This window comes from Anastrepha ludens, chromosome 6, assembly GCF_028408465.1.
Source record: "Anastrepha ludens isolate Willacy chromosome 6, idAnaLude1.1, whole genome shotgun sequence".
Taxonomy (NCBI): domain Eukaryota; kingdom Metazoa; phylum Arthropoda; class Insecta; order Diptera; family Tephritidae; genus Anastrepha; species Anastrepha ludens.
In genome coordinates this window covers 26729202-26752040 of record NC_071502.1, presented here as the reverse complement: position 1 = coordinate 26752040, position 22839 = coordinate 26729202, and the positions used below count along the sequence as shown (strand labels likewise).

General features: G+C 37.1%; 4 protein-coding genes across 6 annotated transcripts in view; 2 read left to right on the top strand and 2 right to left on the bottom strand.

Moving 5' to 3' along the window:
• Positions 1 to 1339: 1339 nt before the first annotated feature.
• LOC128868299 (DDB1- and CUL4-associated factor 11) lies at positions 1340 to 6092 on the top strand. Its single transcript, XM_054110212.1, has 9 exons — positions 1340 to 1437; positions 1533 to 1900; positions 1965 to 2238; positions 3731 to 3877; positions 3940 to 4506; positions 4569 to 4724; positions 5413 to 5519; positions 5584 to 5733; positions 5799 to 6092. The coding sequence occupies exons 2-9, from the start codon at positions 1700 to 1702 to the stop codon at positions 5814 to 5816; spliced, it is 1620 nt and encodes a 539-aa protein (XP_053966187.1). The 5' UTR covers positions 1340 to 1437; positions 1533 to 1699; the 3' UTR covers positions 5817 to 6092.
• Positions 6093 to 6097: 5 nt separating this feature from the next.
• LOC128868297 (PIN2/TERF1-interacting telomerase inhibitor 1) lies at positions 6098 to 9144 on the bottom strand. 2 transcript variants are annotated; one of them, XM_054110211.1, is made up of 3 exons: positions 8771 to 9144; positions 7160 to 8712; positions 6941 to 7062 (listed from the first exon to the last, which is right to left on the bottom strand). In XM_054110211.1, exons 1-3 carry the CDS (start codon positions 8841 to 8843, stop codon positions 7039 to 7041), a joined length of 1650 nt encoding a protein of 549 aa, XP_053966186.1. In that variant the 5' UTR covers positions 8844 to 9144; the 3' UTR covers positions 6941 to 7038. The 2 variants fall into 2 exon arrangements, with proteins under 2 accessions (XP_053966185.1, XP_053966186.1); XM_054110210.1 differs by having other exon boundaries at positions 6098 to 8712.
• Positions 9145 to 9263: 119 nt separating this feature from the next.
• On the top strand, positions 9264 to 15226 carry LOC128868296 (WASH complex subunit 2). Its single transcript, XM_054110209.1, has 6 exons — positions 9264 to 9471; positions 9549 to 9749; positions 9818 to 9957; positions 10017 to 11505; positions 11567 to 14693; positions 14793 to 15226. Exons 1-6 carry the CDS (start codon positions 9370 to 9372, stop codon positions 14927 to 14929), a joined length of 5196 nt encoding a protein of 1731 aa, XP_053966184.1. The 5' UTR covers positions 9264 to 9369; the 3' UTR covers positions 14930 to 15226.
• Positions 15227 to 22839, bottom strand: part of LOC128868300 (uncharacterized) — a 43816-nt gene continuing 36203 nt past the window's right edge. For both annotated transcript variants that reach the window (XM_054110213.1, XM_054110215.1), the window contains exons 5-6: positions 22242 to 22576; positions 15227 to 22145 (exon numbers count right to left, since the gene is read on the bottom strand). In XM_054110213.1, coding sequence (XP_053966188.1) covers positions 21493 to 22145; positions 22242 to 22576 — 988 coding nt within the window. In that variant the 3' untranslated portion in view covers positions 15227 to 21492. The remainder of the gene's footprint in view (positions 22146 to 22241; positions 22577 to 22839) is intronic.

Below are 22839 nucleotides of genomic sequence, written 5' to 3'. Positions count from 1 at the left end.
ACTCCGTCGTAGAAAACCTGCGAATACGAATGTCTACTACGAATACGAAGAAATTGTAATCGTGGGGTTCGTGTGAACACGAAAAATCTGCTGCCAAACTCAAATATCAAATAGCTGTCAAACTCAAATGTTCGCCAGCAGCTCACTTCAATGTAAACAAGACAATTTAGCAAATAATCTTTAGGTTTTTTGTCAAGTTCGATGAATTTTCAAATTAAGATGTATTCGTTGACATGAGCGGCTGTGTTAATGGAGAAGGAAAGTTAGAGAAGCAAACGGAGTGTCAGAATTGAACGAAAAATACCAAGAGTTGCAAGCAAACCTCTCGATATGAACGAATCAATGTAAGTGCTCGCCTTTTTGTTAAAGAATAAATAAATTTAAATACGGTTTAAAACAGATTTGTCAAAAATTACCGGTTAAATAAAGCTGCATTTACATAAGTTTTGAGTTTTATTGAAGACAGCCCAAGCTGAGTGAGATCGTCGTCCATAACTCCAGTTCTCCAACTATCCTCTGTTTTACGGTTTCTTGCGGAGGGAGGCTATCAGCACGGAGTTGGCAAAGATTTCGACATGCTAATGGGGCAGTCGACATTTAGCTACGTACTAAAATACGTATTGGTGACACTACAAACACGATTGTGTCCTCAGTGGGTAAATCTCGACATGAGTGCCAATGAAAAACGACAGAGCAATATGGAATTCTATCAAAAATATAGATTTCCTGCCATCGTTTTGTGTGTGGAAGGGACGCACATAAAAATGATTTCCTCCACTAAGGAAAAATTCCTCTACAAAATGGCATACTGCTGCTGTGTTGTTACCAACTTTACACCTGTGGAAGTCACGTAAAAGTACATATACTTTAAAAATGTCTTTTTATTTATAGTTTAGTTAATATAGGACCTACATTTTACCGGTTTTTTATTTGTTTCCTTTTAAATCCTCTTTTTATTACTCGTTCTAGTTTTTGACCGTTAGTCTAACGTCGTCGTAGAAAAATTTTACGAAACTCTAAGATTTGACGTTACGAGTGTATTCGGTGAATGCTACTCTATGAATTTCGAATGTACGTTCGGAGCTATTCGAATAGTGTGATTACATTTTCTTAGTTTCTACGAAAAGCAGTCTACGATGAATTGCACAATAGGGCTGTACACCTTCTCATTTGCCTTGACGTCAATGCAACGAATAAGCAAGCAAACAAAAAGGAAGCAGAGAACGTTTGACGTCACTGTCACTTTTTTGCTGATATCAGACTGATATTATTTACGAATAAGATCCCAGGGAACAAATGGCAGCGTAAAGAGGAATCCGCAATGAAATATTTATGTGATGGCAACATGCATTTATGTATTTTGTTTTCTTTGTTTTCATTAGACATCGCAGTAGTTGTGCCATTGCAGCACTAGTGCAGTTTTCCACAAATTGTGAGGTAATTGATATAAATGTGATAAAAACTGTATAAAACTGTTATCTATTGAACAGTAAACAAGAAATGTATATTTTTCCTGCAAATATCTTGGTTAGGTGCTGATGAAAACATACGAGCAGAGCCCGAGTAGCGCCTCTACAACAAGGGAGACACAGTCAGCTGGAAATAACAAAATTTCTACATATTTTTGAGTGCATAGTTTTATCTAATTTTGGAGTGTCACTAAAATCAACAGCACACTTTCGAGTGACTAGTGACAGGAATGGGTAATCACATTGTCTATGAGATTGATGAAGATGACTTCAATGATGAGGATGTGGACGAAATGCTTGGTGAGCAACTAAGCTTAGCTGTTGGTACAGTAATGAGTCAATTGGAACGTTTGGAGCGTCTCAATCCATTAGAAAGGCCAACAACGCAAATGCCTGTGATACGAAAAAAACCAGATTTGCGAATATTTCGCGTAAGTTTCTACAGATTTTGATGTATGTAGTTGGGTTAATTTAACGTTTCACTATTATTCGCAGCATACTAGGCTATACAAAGAGATCAAAGCCTTGTGTGCACTGCCAGCAAATAGCAATCGACCCAGTGAACGGTGGTCGCTGACGCGTGGTCTATTCAAGCGTGAGAACGGGATAGCAGCACACCCAGCAGGATCGTTCACACCAAATCAACAGCGTCGGATTGCTAACCTATTCGTGCCTAATAACAAGGAGGAGCGTCTTATGTCATTGGAGGCAAAAGTTTTCGTTTGTAAATTCAATAAAGATGGGAGCAAATTAGTTACAGCTTGTCAAGGTGATTTAAGATTTAGATTCTCCCCACTTTAGCTATTGAAGATTTATTGTTACCAGATTACTTACATAAAACTCTGCAGTACAGTATGTTGCACGTAATTATAGTAGTTTTTTGTAAGGTAGTTTTAGTTAGTTTTTTAACAGTTAAACAAATTAGTTATATATCTTGTAATAATCATTTTATAAAAATTTTATTCATTCAAAATGTTTGTTAAATTAATATTTAAATTAATTAAAAATATTTATTAAATTAAAATTTAAATTAACTAACAATATTTTTAAAATTAATATTTAAATTAGTTAAAAATATTTTTAAAATTTAAATTCCAATTAATTGAAAATATTTATTAAATTAAAATATAAATTAATTGAAAATATTTAATAAATTAAAATTTAAATTAATTGGAAATATTTATTAAATTAAAATTTAAACTAATTCAAAATATTTTTTGGATTATTTAAATTAAGTAAAAATATTTATTAAATTAAAATTTAAATTAATTCAAAATATTTATTAAATTGAAATTGAAAAGTTTTTTGTAAGATAGTTTTAGTTAGTTTTTTAACAGTTAAACAAATTAGTTATATATCGTGTAGTAATCATTTTATAAAAATTTTATTCATTCAAAATGTTTGTTAAATTAATATTTAAATTAATTAAAAATATTTATTAAATTAAAATTTAAATTAACTAAAAATATTTTTTAAATTAATATTTAAATTAGTTAAAAATATTTTTAAAATTTAAATTTAAATTAATAAAATATTTATTATATTAAAATTTAAATTAATTAAAAATATTTATAAAATTAAAATTTAAATTAATTCAAAATATTTATTAAATTAAAATTTAAATTAATTCAAAATATTTATTAAATTAGAATTTAATTTAATTAAAAATATTTATAAAATTTACATTAATTCAAAATATTTATTAAATTGAAATTTAAATTAATTCAAAATATTTATAAAATTTAAATTTAAATTAATTAAAAATATTCATAAAATTAAAATTTAAATTAATTCAAAATATTTATTAAATTAAAATTTAAATTAATTCAAAATATTTATTAAATTAGAATTTAATTTAATTAAAAATATTAATAAAATTTAAATTAATATAATTCAAAATATTTATTAAATTAAAATTTAAATTAACTCAAAATATTTATAAAATTTAAATTTAAATTAATTAAAAATATTTATTAGATTATTTAAATTAAGTAAAAATATTTATAAAATTAAAATTTAAATTAATTCAAAATATTTATTAAATTGAAACTTAATTGAATTCAAAATATTTATAAAATTAAAATTTAAATTAATTAGAAATATTTATTAAATTAAAATTTAAATTAATTAAAAATATTTATAAAATTTAAATTTAAATTAATTAAAAATATTTATAAAATTAAAATTTAATTTTAAAATTTTTATTTATAATTTATTTAATATTTAATACTAATTTGAAACTACATTTTCATGTATCGTAGATTCGATTATACGTGTTTTTGACTCCTCGAAGGGCACATACCACCGTATCAACCGCATAACAGCTGAAGTATGCAACTGGAGCATTTTGGATGTAGATTTCAGCCCCTGCGGTCAATACCTCGCCTATTCTACCTGGTCGGATAACTGTAAGCTACATTTGTGTTATTTAATTTGCATTTTCTAAAATGACTATTTCGTTTTCCTTTAGTTTTTGTGTTACCCCTGAATAGTGACGAGAGCGAATTGCAATGGCTTAACTTAAATGCCGAACAGACGCGTTGTGGCATCTTCTCGTTGCGTTTTTCACCATGCGGGCAAAGTATAATCGGCGGTAGTAATAATTCATTGGTTTATATGGTCGATCGTGAGACGCGCGCTGTACGAATGATAAACACACAGCGAGGTCACAAGTCTGACATTAATGCAGTTAGTTTCGTAAGCGATCAGGATTCAAATCTATTCGTATCAGGTTGCAATGATGGTGTGTTAAAGCTGTGGGATTTGCGTTGTTGTGGTAGTTCTGTTCGTCCGGGCTATAACTCGGGTGCGGGTAGCAGCAACGGTAGACACTCACCAGTCGGTGTGTTGGTAGGTCATTTAGACGGCATTACTTATATTGATCCGCGGAACGATGGGCATTATCTGCTAACCAATTCAAAAGATCAAAGCATCAAAATTTGGGACCTACGTATTATGGCAGGTCCAAGCAATAAAATGAGACTAAAACTGCCAGTGATACCGTGGGACTATCGTTGGGATTCGGTACCACGTGAATGTAAGCATCTTCATTTATGTACATGCAGTAAACTTAATATGCACAAATACTCCCCAATTTAGATTACAATCCAAAATCAACCTTGGTAGGTGATGTTAGTGTCATGACATATCGCGGCCATCGCGTTACCAAAAGTCTACTGCGTGCGAAATTTTCGCCTGCACTACAAACTGGACAACGCTACATCTACACTGGCTGCGGCACAGGGAGAATCATTAGTAAGTATTGACAACCGAAAGAGGTTTAAAAACTCATAACCCGACCCAAGGATAAACTGAGAATGCTCACGGGCATTTGCACAGGCCACTGCAGAGTGCGTAGTCATCTGCACATGATCGGGATTTGGTCCGCGGACTTTTGTCGTTTCTGTAACCAATCCGGGGATACTCCAATGCATCTTCTCCTTGAATGCAGCGCTATAGCGCAGAGAAGTTTGAGACAGAAGAAAGGCACATACGCTCAATCCAACCCAGCTGCATCCTGAGTTTAATACGGGAACTGGCTCTGGATGAGGTACTGTGATGAGTAGAGCACAAAAAAGGTCATGAGGTTGAAGTGCAAACCTAATACATAATCTAATCTAAGTATTGGCTGCATGGGGTCTGTTGTTGTTGTAGTAACATAAACATTCCTCATACATATACGGCGAATTTTGCTGAAGTGACAGTCCTTGCCGGATATAAATCCGGGTCGATTCGGTTATGTAGAACCGACTGCCGTGGGAACGTGCATGGGGTATGTCTCTCTCTCTCTCTGTTGTAGCGATAATTCTTGGTCTGAATTAAATGCGATTGTTCTAGTAACGCAGACGTGGCTATCGTAGAAGCTTTGTAGTTATTGTTGTATCTGCTTATCAAGATTAGCTGCGGAAATCGTGTTGATAAAAATATCTTTCGCATTTTTCAGTCTATGATGTTTTAACTGGTCAAATAAAGGAGGCTATTGAAGGGCATAAAGACATTGTTCGCGACTTATCGTGGCATCCTGTGCGTTCGGAGATCGTATCAAGTTCGGTAAGACCAATGTTTCGTATGTAGATGGAATAAATAAATTAATAATGAAATGAACGCGCTTTAGTGGGATTCTCATGTTAATCTTAACACCTTCAAACATAATCCCCTACTGAAACGACCAAGTTCTGGGCCGGGTCATCAAGGCTCCTTGCGGCGTTCACTCCGCATTGCCCATCAAAATGGAGACTTAGATGATGAAGCCAACGAAGACGAGGTAAATAATGGTGCGCTTTAAAATTTCAAATACATTAAACAAAAATTGTGATGTCTTTGCCGTAGCCTGAGCAGTCATGGTAGCAGTCCTTGTCGCGTACAAATAGATTTTTGCCAGAAGAAACTTAAACAACTAAAGGTTAGCAGAAAGCACAGCATCAACATAAGAATCAACACAAAGCATGAACATACACTTACTTTTGACTTTAAAAATACATTATATATATATATATACATAAATATATATTTCGGTTAGTTTCATGCTTCTTTTTAAATGTTGTACAACTAAAATTCTCAATTACATAGAAACATGTAAATATGTAACGTTATGCTATTAGGCGATTAAATCACATTAAATTACTTGGGTTTATTGTTGTGGCAGCTTACAAATTTCAGCTGAGTCAATATCATCACACCGCAGGCCCATAAAATGTCCAGTTTCGACAGCGAGGAATCAAAGAGAGAGAGAGAGGTGTGAGATGAATATGTTTAAGCTGGCAAGTGAAGAGATGGTTAGAGTCAAGCGGGATGCCTCTCTGCGGCAGCTGAGATTTTTCGTCCGCCACGTGTGTTGGTTTAACTGTGATAATAGCCATCAGGGGTCGAGATTTCGTGAAAGTGATAATGGACTTTCGACGAATGTCGTTTAAGGCCGTCTATATAAGTACGCAAATTTTCTGAGAAAAAGTGACTTATGTTGCTCAGGTAAGCCCCGTAGATTCATGGACATGGACAGATTCCCAAACTGTGTACTTAGGCAAGCAATTGCGTTTTGCACTAGGCACCATGGACACGTAGAACCGTTTATCGTGGGGATTTCAATAAGTTAGTTGTTGTAGCAGCAATAAGTAAGTGTTGCTGCCAAAATTTACATACTAATTTTCCCATAGCTATGATAAGTTAATAGCATTTGGCTACCACCATAATTGGCGAACTACAACTTAACTAAGAAAAGTATAAACACGGATTTGCGGTAACCAAAAAAGAGTGTTTTTATTATTATTATTTTATATTGACTGGAATACACTTTTTCTTTTTAGCGACTTCGTGTAAAATCGAGGTATTCTTTTTCTCTCCTGTTTTTGGCCATTTTTATTTTTGCCCTTGTATAGTACGCTTACTACGTTTTTTTTGTATTTGCCAAAAATTGCTCGTGAATTAGCTTCCTGGTATTTATTTATGCTACAGTTCCAAAGTTGTACGATTCTCTTCTCATCACTGGGCAAACTAATTATGTTTAGTTGCAGATCTTTGTCAGTATAGGAATAACCAGGAAGCTGCGCTATTGTTGATCCTTTGAATTCATCTAGGGCGACGTTACGGAATTTTTCTGCGCAAAATGAAGAAATAGTGTAGACATTCAGTGAATTACATTTGGCTATCAACTCATCAAGAGTCATTGATTGCAAGGATATCTCTGCACTTACATCTTCTATGGATTGTTTCTGGCCGTCCGGTGCTCCATGGTTTTTCAAACCACCATCAGCCACGTTTAATTGATCGTTTTTCTCACCTTTCTTCTGCTTCTTTGACTTTTTACGTGATATTGTAATAGAGCTTTCAGTCGTTTGCTGTGAAACGTTCTCAGGACTATCTGCTCTTTCTGGTAAATTTGCATCGGTTTTAGTGTCTGCTGACAGCTTTTGTGTATTTTTGGACTTTTTACTTTTCTTAAGCACTATTTCATCTATAGGTTTTTCGAGCAACAAAGGGGTTTCAACGTCTTTTGCGCTTTTATGTTTCTTTTTCTTTTCAAGCGTCTCAGTTGTTAAAATTTCACCCGCACTGTCTGCAGCAATCGCATCAGAATTCACTTGCGGTTGCGCATCTTTACTTTTCTTGGATTTACTTTTCTTCGGAGCCTCCTTATCTACAATTACTACGTCCTCGGTATTGATTTGCTGCTCCTCTTCGGATTTTTTAGATCTTTTCTTTTTAGGCAACTCAGAATCTACTTTTGGTTCTGCTACTGCCAAATCTACTGATTCGATTTGCTTACGTTTCTTCTTTTTATCTTTTTTATATTCAATATCGGACGCTTGAACAATCGCATCACCCACAGGTGCGTTACTTTCCAAATCGGTGGTTCCAGAAATTAATTTATTTTTAACTTTTTTTTCTTTTTTGAGCTCTAATTTTACTGCTCCATCAGTTTCGTTACCATACTCCGCTCCAGTTGATTTATTCTCAGACTCCAGCGCTTTCTCATCTCGTTTTCGTTTCTTTTCTTTCGTCTTAATTTCTACAGAATCTTGCTTAGGGAGCTCTTCCAAAATTTCCACGTCTTTTTGCTCATTATTTTTCTCATCCGTTTTTATTTGTTTACTTTTCATTGCCTCCATTTTGCGCTTAAAGTATTCACTCACCGACAATCCGGTGCTAATAGTCTGCACTCCTCCGAAATTTGGCTTCACTTCCTTTTCCTCCGCCGAATCTGATTCTTCTTTTTCATAGGTTTTTCCTTTGGTCGTTATAGCTGTAAGCTCTGTGGAGCTGCCATCAGCATGCACTGCTTCAACTACTTTCTTTCCAAATATATTCGCCAAGTCCTTTTCACTGTATTGGGCAATATCTTTTCCTTTCGTAAATTTACGATAATGCACACGCGCTTTACTCAATTTCGACTTCTCTTCCAACGACACTCCACTAATTTTATCTTTCAATTTTTCAACTTTAGGCTTTTTTGGTTCAGGCGTGAAACCAAATCCTACTCTAGGAGCTTCCTCGTCTGAAGCACTTTCCTTATCTCCACCAGCTTTCTCACTTACGTCATTGTCGCCATTTAAAGATTTCAGTAGACCGCTAAAATCTTGTTCGTGCTGCGTCCAGTGGTCATCGCGATCTTCAAAGCCCAAGCCTTCGAGGGTGTTGCGCATACGAACACGTACAAAATCCTTATTCCCACTCTCATTTGGACCCAGACCTTTTCCTTTAGACCAGCCCATTTTCTCCAACATTTTCGTGCCAAAACGCGAATCATCTTAATAAGAAATATTATTTAGTTTTTAGCTCTACTAATTCATACACCAACGTCATACCTTCATACAGCGCCTTCCCTCGCGGCGTTAAATTGTAGCGCTTTCTTTGTCGGGGCTCAGCAAGCATTGCCATTTTTATAATATTCGTTCAATAATTTGTCTCTACTTATGAACTTAACTATTTATTAGTTTTATATTTACAAATAATAAAATGTTACATGAAAATGTCTCAACCGAAAACAATCTTCAACAATTTCTAACAACGGCTGTCAACCACACGTGTTAAGAGTATGTTCAAAAACAATCAGGTATTCGCCAATCGCAGCATATTTATGTAAAGCGAAATGAATAACGTGGAATACTTTTAAATCCTTGTAATTTGTAATTTAATAATCGCATTCGTGCGCCATATCAATTAAGAACCAAAATAAACAAAAAAATAAAGATAAATTTAATAAATTATAGGAAATACCGTGATATAAATATAACCGGTTCGTAATAAATAACTGCAAAGATTTCACTTCAATAGCATTCGTTGAACAGACCTTATGAGCTGATAACAGTTGACAGCTGACAATTTTTCCACTAGGTTGTTTTTATTAAATTAGCGTCAATTTACTGTATTTTTATTAAGTTAATGAAAGTGAAAGCGATTAGTGATGGAAGAGGGCTCGAGAGCTGAAAAAATAATCTCACAGGCAGTGCAATGGAGTTTCGAAGGAGATTGCTCGCTACTCACTTGGATGCAGGAGCTTTCACAGGTATGCAATGGAATTTTACAAATTACGCCCAATAAAATATGTAATATTTACGCACGTCCGCCCAAACGAATTTGCAGAATTTAGAACAGCGGGCGTCAACCACCAGCGATGCACTTCAACAACTGAGTGTGAATGTGAATAGAACGGCAATAGCATTGGAGAATGCGGCCAACAGCTTGACCGCATTGCAATACACACAGTTTGTCGAGAGTCGCTGCCATGATGATGACGAAACACTAGCGAATGCAACAGAATTGCCAGCGGAAGTAGTACCCACGGTAATTTGAAACCATTTTGTTTCTTCTCCAATTATTTAAATAAAACTTTGAATTTGACATAATTTTAGTCCAGTGACAAAACGACGACTCCCAGTGAGCTGCTGGGAACATTTCTGCGGAAAAATTTGCAAATGCTGCACAACAGTCATGAGAAGTATGCGCTCGATTTCGAAGACTCTGATGACGACGAATCCACCACTGCGACTAAGTAGCCTTAGTTAATTTAATATAAAAAAAGATATAACAATAAAATAACTGCCTTTCCAGCTGTATTTATCAACCGAAGAACCCATACAACGATGCCTTACTCCCACATATTTATGGGAGTAAACTGTGGAAAGAACACTGGCATGTAGGGCTGTGTGATGGCTCAAACGAATACTCTGGCGATGAAACATCCGATGCATTTTCTGAATCCTCCAGCTCCTCAGCTACCGATAACGAATCATATGAGAGTAATACGGCGAATCTCTCAGAATGGGCTTCGAGTACATCTATACCGATCGAACATAAGCATCCTGCACTGTTGGTGATAACTCAAAATAATCCAGCGGTGACTGCAACAAATAATGCTGCTGCTCAAAATAAACGGTTACCAACCACACCACATTTTCCAAGTAACGATGACAGCGATACTTGTTCTACAACGTCTCGAAGTACCACACGGAATCCAGCAACGCACCAAGCACGCGTTCATGATTTGTTTGCTACATTGCGACATGATACACCAATTACGAGTACTTCTGCTTCATCATCATCCCCACAGCAACAACAAATCGCTGTTAATTCAGTGCATACCAATCGTAATGCGGCGGAGCCTTCTTCTATATTGCCGCCTTTCATTGACTCAATACCACCTACAGACATTTTTGCTGATGCGGTATTAGCACAAAAAACCAACAGTAATACTGAAAGGGAATCAATACAGCCAAGATCAGAAACTAGCCAACAAAGTAAACGAATGCCTGTAAATTTGTTCGATGATGATGATTTCAATTCGTTCATGACAGAAGTCGAGGATAAACCTCAAACGAAAGCTGAACAGCATGCACAATTGCCAGTTCCAGCGACTAGAAATCTTTCAATGAAAAATGAAGCAAGTGTTCCTCCAGTGAAGCAAGCAACTGTGCCAAATACAGTAGATTTGTTTGCCGAGCAGTTGAATATTAAAACGCCAATTGTAAATCAGTCAACGGTGCCGGCTAAAGTTGAAAAACCAAATGAAATTAAACAACGAAAACCAATAAATCTTTTTGATAGCCCCGAAGACAGCTCCGAGAATGATTCGATCTTCTCCACGACTATACCAAGTAAAGAGAAAAAGTTGGATATTGGTGTAGCAGCGGCTAAGCCAACCATTACTGCAAAATTGCTTTTTGACGATGACGAAGATGATGATGACTTTTTAAATGTCTTTGGCACAAAAAAACTAAACTTACCACCACCGAAAAGTACAGGTAAAAGTTTATTCTTTGACGAGGAAAGTGATAAAGACAGTCGGCCTACTAAGCAGTCGTCACGATTTACGAGCAATCTGTTCGATGATATTCCACCTGCAGATTATGAACCTCAATCCACTTTGAAGCACGAAACCAAGAAAGTGGTCGATAGCCGTGCAATTGAGGAGAGTGGGAGTAGAGCGAGTATACAAAAGGATGCGACAGCAACTGCCCAAGTGGACTTATTTGATAATATTGATGATGGAGTGGGTCAAAAACCTATACTAGATTTTGCCAAGACGGGAGTGCAACCACAGGTAAATAAAAATATATGAAATTTGAAAAATAAATTAAATTAATAATAAAAAAAATTCACAGAGGTTAGAAACGGCAGCAGTAAAATCCGGTAACAAACTTTTCGGAGGAAATCTTTTTGGCGACGAAGACACTGAAGATTTAGATGATTTATTATCGACACAATCAAAAGCCAGTCAACAATTAACCAAATCTGTTCCTAATGAGGCTGTAAGAAACCTTAGCAACAGCGTAGAAGCTACAAAAGCATTTACTAAAGAGATTACACATCAAAAAAGGCCTTTATTTAAAAATGTTTTTGTTGATAATGACGACTTATTCAGTGAACGTGTAGCGAAAAGAGATGCACAAGCTGAGGATGATGACACTAAAGCAATTCCCAATAAAACTTCACAAATTCCAGATGCACCATCAAGAGATGTGCCGAAAAGAACAGCACTTTTTGATGATGACTTCGACGATGATAGCGACGATTTATTTGGCGTAAAAGCAACTACGAAAGTAATACTCAACCAGCAAAACAGCACTGATAATCGGAAACAAAAAGACGGCGCTACTTTATTAGAGCAGAAACAAAATAAGAAATCTCCAACTAAGCAAGCCACAGAAACGGCAAATGTTAACCCACCAACCGCCTTACTCGAAGATGTTTTGGAAACTGGGAAAGAGGATTTGTTTAATGAGGTTAATATAGATTCGGTGTCAGAAGTCACCAAAGAGGAACACGCAGACATGAGTGAAGCGAATTCAGACACAATGCAGTCTAATTCCACTGTGCCTTCTGTTGTAGATCAACCAGTGAGCACTTTGTTTGAGAAGAAAACTGCTGCAACACCAATTAATGAATTACAGAGTAGCGCACTTTTCGTTGACGATAATAACACTGTAAGCGAATCTTTATTCCCTGAATCTCTAAGTTCACCAAACGACGACATAAATGAGCAAGTAGTTAATTATGCCGAAAAGAATCCAATCGTTGAGGCCAACAGCTTAGCTGTAACTGCGGAAAAAGCAGCAGATAATGAAATTTTAAAATCGAAAATGCAGGAAGCTGACGATAGCTCGGCTGCAGTTGCGCAAACTAGTTCAACCAGCAAATCTTCACATATGGAAATAGCTGTAGAACCTGATGAAAACAGCTCTAACGTAAATGCCACAGAAACTTCATTGGAACCATCAATGCCGTCAGTTGTTGCTCCTGCTGATATAGACACACAATCTGTTCACAATCATAAATATTCTGGCATTTTTCTCGACGAGCCACCCGATGACGATGATTTCTTCACAACACTCAACAATAGTACTCAACCTTTGTCCGTCTCGAAATTGACGCTCGACTTGGAAAATGATTTCTATGAACCTGCCTTACCAGAGACACCAAGCATTGAAAACAAAGCAACGGCAATAACTGGCACAAACGTCCAAAAGAATGGGAACATCAAAAATCAGCCGAATAGTAGTAGTGATTATGGTGGTTTACGTTTGTTTAGTGAAATCCCCCCAGACGATGATGGCGATGATTTTAGCTTTTCTGCGCCCGCGAAAGCTACACCTCAGAATACTGTGATGAATCAGCGTTTGCATAGTATTTTCTATGATGATTTCTCAGAGACTTTGGAGGCAGTACAGCAGATAAAGGAAAATAGAACAGCAGCGCAGATGCTATTCGCTGATGAGCCGCCCGCGGATGAAGAGCTATTTAATATAATGGAAAAAGTGACACCGACGAAGCCGCATGCTAAGAAACGGGAAAAGGCAGAAAATTTAATAGATTCAACCAGCCAAATGCCATCTGTTAAGAAGGAAAGTTTTAAAGTTGAAAGGGACTGGAATGATGAACTTGCGACTAGCAGTAGCAACGTCGCTGCATCCTCCAAAGATGTGACCGATCGGGTAGTAAACAAGTTGAATTCGGATTTCTTACATGCGCCGGAAAAATCGAGCAGCCCTCCAGGCAAATTACAAATGCCAAATATCAAGATAAACGTACAGGCGTTGCTACCTGGCGTTGGTGGAAAGCCAAATTTTAAAAAGTCGCCAACTTCTGCTGAGGTATCCAAACCTTCAGCTACTCCAACGGAAATTCCAGAACCATCGACTACGATAAGCAAAGACACCTCAAGCGCATCTTTAATTTCGACTACAACGTCTGAGTCAGCTAATGAAAACATGTTGACTAGTGTTTGCAAGACACGTATACGTGCACCAGCCGGCAGACGTCCGTCTACGCGGAGAGCGCGTCAGGAAAATTATCGACAATCTCTTATTGGCGAGCAAGCAGACCTCGAACGGCATGATGATGCCCTAAAAAATCAACCGGAGGGAAACGTGCCAGATAGAGATCAGCACCAGGAGCAGCTGCGCAACAAAGCCGAAACTACATATGTGACAATAGATTCCAGCAACGAGGGAGCGACTGCATTAAACACAAGCAGTGGTGGCATTAGTGCTTTGCATACAAATTTATTTGTGGACGACGACGGCGACGACGCTTACGATTATGATTCTCTCTTCAAATCTGCGCACATTCGTAATGCGGAGAAAAATATTCCAACTCAAAGTGCAAATCTGAAAACACCAAATTCCATAAACGACCACAGGACTGCCGAAAAGCCTTTTGATCAAACGCCCACAGTGCAAGCGACAGCGAAAAACCCATCAACATTCACAAAATATTTTGCCGAAAAAGAAGATGACAATGCAGATGATCTATTTGAGAGTGCGCATGTCACGCAAGCAGATAGCAGTACAAGTACAATAATAAAAACCAAAACGAACAAACCTACAACAGCAAAGAGTACTTCAAAATCTGTATTTGGCACTCCTCCAAGTGAAGATGGTTATGATGATCTCTTCAACAGCGGTAAATCAGCGCCACCAGTAAATGCAACAACAACGCAAACAACAAAATATTTGCCACCAACAATCAAAGCAACTAATGTCAGTGGTCAACAAAAACAAACTGCCAGCATAGGAGGCAGTAAATTAGACTCAATTTTCGGCAGCGATGATGAAGACGCTGATTTTTTGTCAAACCTGAAGCCCAAGAAAAAAACAACAACAGCAAGCTTAAAATCAACCAGCTCAGGTAGCATAGCAAAGCAGGCAACGGCTGGCGGTGGCGGCCTATTTAGTGATATTGAAAGTGATGAAGATGATCTCTTCGGTGGAAAGAGCAAGTCAAAACATGGTAAAGTATATAGAAAAATATAAATTAAAAAACGTATTTCATTAATTTTTATTTGTGTTGTTTTTTTGTTTTTGTTTGTTATACCGATTTGTTTCGCAGATACCGTTAAAACAAAAGCAACCACTGCAACAAAAATGCAGGTACCGCCAACACACAAATCAACGAAAATTACGTCGACTCTCAAGAATCCAGCAACCCTGACCGATAATCCTTTGGCAGATTTGCTAGACCCATAAGATTTTGTGAAGCATATTTGGCCTTCCACTAACCTACATCTGTATTAAAAAAAAAAAAACAGTAAAAGTGCTAAAAAATTGAAAACCCTAATCTTCAAAAAATAATAATAATGAAACATAAAAAAAACATATGCACTCTGTAATTAGCGAACAAAAAGTTAAAAATTTCTATGGAATTTTTTATGTAAAAAGTCATTTTTTAGTTTTATTTTATATATATATACATTGCACACAATTAATTTGTTTTGTTACATACGCATAGATACAAAATAAAGTAAATGAATTCATATACAAGTATTGAATAGAGTATTAATATTTACATTTGCCTTTATTTTAATTAATTAGCAAATAAAATTAACTAAAGTAAATATAAAAAGATTTAACAAATTAAATATTTGTTTGGGGAGAAAGAAATCCATTATTTTCTCGTTAAATGGCTGGAGTGATGGATATCTTCTGAAGTACCTATCAAACAATCGTTGTCAAGGTGACATTTCACATTAAACAAATTATTTTGCCGTTTTTTGTTTGCTCCATTCAGTTGTGAGTTACAGGGTGTTAACAATGTCAAGAAAGTTAATAAAGTGAAAGTTCGGTATATTTTTGAATTTTCCTTTGATAAAGGAAAAAATGCAAGCCAGACCGCTGAAATTGTGAATGCAGTTTATGGCGCCGATACGACGAGGAATGTCATGCTGCCGCAGAAAGAAAAGATGCCGCCTATAGAGCCACGCTGCGATCGGGCGCAACGCGAGCCATGTGGGATCGCTACAGAGAGCTGAAAAAGGAAGAGAGACGTATTATCCGACAGAAGAAACGAGAGGCCGAAATACGTGAGTGCGAGGAGCTTGAGATGCTAGCCAATAGGAACAACGCCCGAAAATTCTACCAGAAAGTTCGGCGGCTTATAGAAGGTTTTAAGACCGGGGCGTTTTCCTGCAAGAACAAAGACGGCGATCTGGTGACTGACGTACAGAGCAATCTTAAATTATGGAGGGAACACTTCTCGAACCTGTTAAACAGTGACAGCCGCGCATGTCATAGAGAATGTGAAGATCCCGATACCCCAATCGTTGACGACGGAATTGTAGTTCCGTTACCCGACCATGACGAGGTGAGAATAGCGATAACGCGGCTAAAGAACAACAAAGCCGCGGGCGCCGACGGACTGCCGGCTGAGCTATTCAAACATGGCGGCGAGGAGCTGGTAAGGTGCATGCATCAGCTCCTATGCAAAATATGGGCGGATGAAAGCATGCCTGCCGATTGGAATTTAAGTGTGCTCTGCCCAATCCATAAGAAGGGTGATCCTGCAATTTGTGCCAATTACCGCGGGATTAGTCTTCTAAATATCGCCTATAAGGTTCTAGCGAGCGTATTGTGTGAAAGGCTGAAGCCCACCGTCAACCAACTGATTGGACCTTATCAGTGTGGCTTCAGACCTGGAAACTCTACCATCGACCAAATGTTCACAATACGCCAAATCTTGGAAAAGACCCACGAAAGGAGAATCGACACACACCATCTTTTTGTCGACTTCAAAGCTGCATTCGACAGTACGGAAAGGAGTTACCTGTATGCCGCTATGTCTGAATTTGGTATCCCCGCAAAACTAATACGGCTATGTAAGATGACGTTGCTCAACACCAGCAGCGCCGTCAGAATTGGGAAGGACCTCTCCGAGCCGTTTGATACCAAACGAGGTTTCAGACAGGGTGACTCACTGTCGTGTGACTTCTTTAACCTGATGTTGGAGAGCATCGTACGAGCCGCAGAACTAATCGCTCAGGCACAATATTTTATAAGAGCGTACAATTGTTGGCGTATGCCGATGATATCGATATCATCGGCCTTAACAACCGCGCTGTTAGTTCTGTCTTCTCCAAACTGGATAAAGAGGCAAAGCGAATGGGTTTGGTGGTGAACGAGGACAAAACGAAGTACCTCCTGTCTTCAAACAAACAGTCGGCGCACTCGCGTATCGGCACCCACGTCACTATAGACAGTTATAATTTTGAGGTTGTAAAAGACTTCGTCTATTTAGGAACCAGCATTAACACCGATAACAATGTCAGCCTTGAAATCCAACGTAGAATCTCTCTTGCCAACAAGTGCTACTTTGGACTAAGTAGGCAACTGAGCAGTAAAGTCCTCTCTCGACGAACAAAACTAACACTCTACAAGACTCTCATCATGCCCGTCCTGACGTATGGCGCAGAAGCTTGGACGATGACAACATCCGATGAAGCGACGCTTGGAGTGTTCGAGAGAAAGATTCTGCGTAAGATTTTTGGACCTTTGCACGTTGGCAACGGCGAATATCGCAGACGATGGAACGATGAGCTGTATGAGCTTTACGACGGCATAGACATAGCGCAGCGAATAAAGATCCAGCGGCTACGTGGGCTGGGTCATGTCGTCCGAATGGATACAAACGCTCCGGCTTTGAAAGTATTCGATGCGGTACCAGCTGGTGGTAGCAGAGGAAGAGGGCGGCCTCCTCTGCGTTGGAAAGATCAGGTGGAGAAGGACTTGGCTTCACTTGGTGTGTCCAATTGGCGCCGGTTAGCACGAGAAAGAAACGACTGGCGCGCTTTGTTAAGCTCGGCCAAAATCGCGTAAGCGGTTATCGTGCCAATTAAGAAGAAGAGTTTATGGCGCCGATACTCTAACAGCCAATTACGTGCAATTTTGGTTTCGTTGGATTCCGTTCAGGAATTTTTGATATTAAAGGAAATGTCAATAATGTCGAAAATGTCTATAAAATCACAGAAAAAATCAAAGTTGATCGGCATGTTATCAGTCGTAACATCGCCCAGGAGCTAAAGATCGACCACAAACAGTTTTAAACCATTTGCGCAAAAATCTTACACCAAAATAATGCATTTATTTTTCCCCAAAGTAATATTATAGCGACTTAATTTTAGAATAATTAAATTTCAGCACAAATTTTGAAAATTAAAATTTTTTTATGCGATTTGAACAATTTGTCTGGATATACGTTTTGCTAAAGTTTTCATTAAGGGATTAGGGGTAGTCAGAATTTTCAAAATATTGGTTTTTCTTGCATTTTCTTAAAGTATAATATCTTAAAAATATTGTGTGGAAATTTGAAGTGAATCCGACAAATACTTTTCGAGTTATTCAACAATTAACAAAGGGCTCACGGGCGTTCCGGAGCAGATAGCAAAAGTTTAAATGCGTTTTTCTCAAAACTTTGATTTTTGAACTGGTGATAGCAAAAGTTTAAATGCGTTTTTCTCAAAACTTTGATTTTTGAACTGGTGATCACTGTAACTTAGAAACCGCTTGGTAGATTTCAATAAAATTTATACTGCTTTTAAAAAACATAAAAAACTTGTGCCTGATTGAAGGATTTTTTTTTTTGGTTTTTCAAAAATTTCGATTTATTTTAAACAATTAATTGTCAATTTTTTTCTCGAAAATCTGAAAAATATTTCCTGAGACCGCCATATTGTTAATTTTGACAAAAAATAAAATCTTCGATCAGGCACAAGATTATCTATTAACAAAACTAATTTATCTTTTTCCGATTTATTTTAGATGAATCTCCAAGGACTTGTGATGTTCACCGCAAGGGACTTCTGGAGAAACGGGCTCCACACAAACAGCGATAACTTTTACAATTATACATTTTTTTTTTGTTTTTTGAAATTTTGCTTAAGTCAAGTCGTAGCATGAAGTATTAATGCTATGTTTTTATTTTTGTAAAATAAAGCAATTGACTAGCAAAAAAAAAATGATTGAAAATCATAATTTTTTCGGACCTCTGACTACCCCTAACCCCTTAACATGTGAAAATTTGGTTTTAACAACTTACAGAAAGGTTTGTAGTTCTTTATAAACAATATTTGTAATCAGATTTTCTAGCAGTTTTCATATTTATAGCGCTTATGATTATTTATGCACCTTTATGTAGTTCAGCAATCGTACACACAGAACTTTGCATTTATTCAATTTCTGTTTTAGTTATCTTTGAGTTAGCTGGCTCTTTGGTTGTCGTTATTAATTGTGTTACTCTCGGTAGCATTCGGTTATTGTCGTTTTGTCTCACAATAAATATTTATTTATATTATTATATATGTAAAAAAAAAAATAAATAGAGGTATAAAGCTTATAAAATAAAGTTAAATTTTCCTTCAAACATTCGAATATGTACATACATACATATGGGTATACATTTATTTTAACCCTTTGCACTCGAGACTAACCAGCAACACGAAGAGTTTCGTAGCGCCTTTGGTGAACTTCCTACCTCAAACTTAAAATGATTGCTCGCATAAAGTAACACATAACACTTTTATATTTCAATACTTAATGTTTCTTCACATATTTACGAAGATAATATCGTACTTTAAAGAACGATGTCACAAACATAAACGATAAGATATCAATCACCACAAAGTGAAACATAAATATATACTTAGTTTACGCATTAAATTTCCACACCAAATAAAGTGGTGAGCGAGAATCCCCTCTCGAGTAGCGGCATTCAATCATGTCGTGAGCGCGAGAATCATCTCTCGAGTGCAAAGGGTTAATTAATGTTATTTTGTTTTATTTACTTTATTTTACTCCACAAAAGATTATTATCTTATTTCTTGTTCTACTGCCTTTACAGTTTCTTTGTTTTATTTTATTTTACTTTCTTTACTTAATTTTTTTATATGTAAGTAATTTTATTTCTTATTTTAGTTGTAATTTCTTTATCCTTTTGTAACCTTATTTGCTTGTCATTGTTAATATAATAATAGGTCTGTTCGTTAAGCAATCGTTACAAATTATCAAGTTTTGGTGTTCATGCATCCAGAAAACTTGCAAAGTAGGGGAAAATGTGAGAGCAAAATGACATTTCATTTTGAGTGGAAGTTGTAAGTTTTTACTGGGTAATTTTTTACTTGTAAGCATATGAAAGTGAAAAAAACAGCTGATTGCGAAGTAATAATAAACACGAATTCAAATTTGCGAATTAAGTCAAAGTTCTAAATTTAAATAAAAATGGTGATTAAAATGGATAAATTAGATAAAAATTATAAAGTTTATTTGAAGTCATATATTAAATAGGAATCAGCCAATCATATTGAGGTGTGTATGCACTTCTGAATAAAAACTTTTTTCTAATAGCGGTCGCCCCTCGGCAGGCAATGGCAAACCTCCGAGTGTATTTCTGCCATGAAAAAGCTCCTCATAAAAATATCTGCCGTTCGGAGTCGGCTTGAAACTGTAGGTCCCTCCATTTGTGGAACATCAAGACGCACACCACAAATAGGAGGAGGAGCTCGGCCAAACACCCAAAAAGGGTGTACGAAACACAAATCGAAAACATGGAAGGTATCTTTTGTGTTTCATGCTTGTAATTCTTGGTTGTTATCTTATTAGGCAATATACATACAGTGAGTCAAAAAAGTATTGGCACACTCGAAAAATCAAAGTTCTCAGAGCTATAACTTTTTGAAAGTATAAAAAAATATAAAATGTATTTATTTATTACGTATCTGAACAAAAACAAAAAAAAAATGAATATCGACATAGGTTTACAAGCTCAACCCTGGAAGTTAAAAAAGGCACAAATTTACATCAAAAAAGCATTAAGAAAAGTTATAGCTCTGAGAACTTGGATTTTTCGAGTGTGCCAATACGTTTTTGATTCACTGTACATATATACATACATGCAAGAAAGCAAGGAATATATGGAATGTTCTTCAACCAACAGCAATGATGAAATGGAACAACGATACACTACACAGGGCTAGTTTACTGGGGCACAATTACGTTCCTGATACAGGTTAAACTCCTATCTATCCAGAATCGACCCCGGCATACCAAACATATGCCCAGCCTGCGAAGGCGCCCCGCAAGGCACTAACCACTTTATCATATGCCCCACCAAACCCACTCATCTAACACCCCTCTCCCTCTGAACCCAACCTGTTGAAACAACAAGTTTCCTGGGCCTACCGTTAGATGAGCTAGTTGAAGACGACCGGTGGTTACACTACACTGACAGGGGAAAGTTACTGCTACAACAACAACATGAATTGGAACAAATTATTGTGATCAAAATAAAATAATATGATGCCAAGCTCGTTGTTTTACATTTTATTTGCTTTACTACTTTTTTAAATTTAATACGAGGTAGCTCAACTGATTTTTTTGTTATTTACTTTTTGTGATTTTTCTTCCGCAACAATTTAATCAGCTGTTCGTAAAAGTTGCCAATTGTTACTGGTTTTTCGTTCATGTACATTTTTTGATATGTTTCTCTTTGAGAGCGAATTCTCATAAACTAATTTACTGGCAACTTAATGGATAATTTTTACAATACATGAACAAACTTAACACGATTTGTTAATCAATCAGTACTTATGTGATTCCAAACAAAATCTTTGCTTTAAATATTTCTATTCCTCTTAAGCTTAGACTTACCCTAATTCAAAATAAAATTATCATTGACTATTTTTCTAGCACCTTATGACATAACCTAAATATACATTTATGCACCCAATTCTTTCGTCTCATCTCGTATATACCCGTCTACCCCTCTACAACGCGACATCGCGATATTTCCGATAGTCATCGGACTCATTGCCCAAAGACAATTTGCTGTTCGCCGTAATGTAGGGATTTGTGTAGTTCGCATAATCATAGCCGCCATAGTATTGCAGTGGTTGGGGATTCCTACGCGGCACTGGCTGGGCCAATACGGTGCCCGAGAAGCCGCCCACGGCAGAGCCACTTGACGGGCGCCGATAGACGCCTGTGCCATGCACTGGATTCAAATACCCGCTCAACATGGCCAAGTAGTATTGTTGCTGCTGCGTGTAATTCTGCAACAAATTGTTGCCATAGGCAGCCAATTCGTTTTGCACCTTCGCAATGCCATCCAAATTTTCCAGCGAGATGCAGTTGCGCGCCAACTTTGTCGTCGGCTGTGAGGATTTTTCCGGTGAGCGTTGCCTTTGTTGTGGCGGAGTTTGCTGTTTGGGCTCAATCGAACAGTAAATGGGATCGTTAACCGATCCTATTAGCGAAGGTGGCGCCTGATGCTTTTTTGAGTCTTGTATACTGTTCTTCAGATCGTCGATGGTTATATTGAAATATTTGCCATTTTTATCCTCCGTGTCGAGCACGTAGCGCGGGTTATACATGCCGGGAAGTGTGCAACGTAGATCCATCAATGATTGCGCGCGATTGCCTATTGTAGAAAGAAGAAGAAGAAGCAGGAGAAAACAAAAAAAAAAACAATTTCATTTCTTTAAACACTTTGCAGCTCTCATTTATCTCGACTCACCGTTGCGCATTTGAACACCGTTGTTGCCACAACTGTGGCCATTGAACTGTTGCATATATTGTGGCATAAAAATCGCAGCATTGAATTCATTTTGAGAGCCAAATAGCGGATTGGCGTTGTACATATTTAGGCCTTGTGCTTGTGAGCCGCTCATACTGATCTTCGTCGGTTCGCTCACCTCATACCCTGCATTCTCGAAAGCGCCACTCTGGCGTCGTTTGCTGGAACGCCGCGAATCGGCCTTGACAATTGGCACGCTGGGCGGCGGAGTCTGCAACTGGAGGCGTGTAGCCAAGCCCTGCAGTTGTGTAAGCACCTGCGTCTCGCGACGCCATCTGAACGAAAGAGAAATGTGGTAGTAGTGAAGTGTGGTACTCGTATTGTATGATTTCAAGTGATTAAACTTGACCCAAATTCGTAAAATGTATTTCATTAAACAGTTATTTTCAACTAAGTAAGTTAAAACGAAATTTTATTACTGTATGTACTTCACAAACCAAAAATAACTGAAATACTCGCTTTATTTGAGTACGCAATTTCACTGCAAATCAGCATTTTAATTGCACTCTTACTTTTCCTCATAGAAATCAGTTTTGTG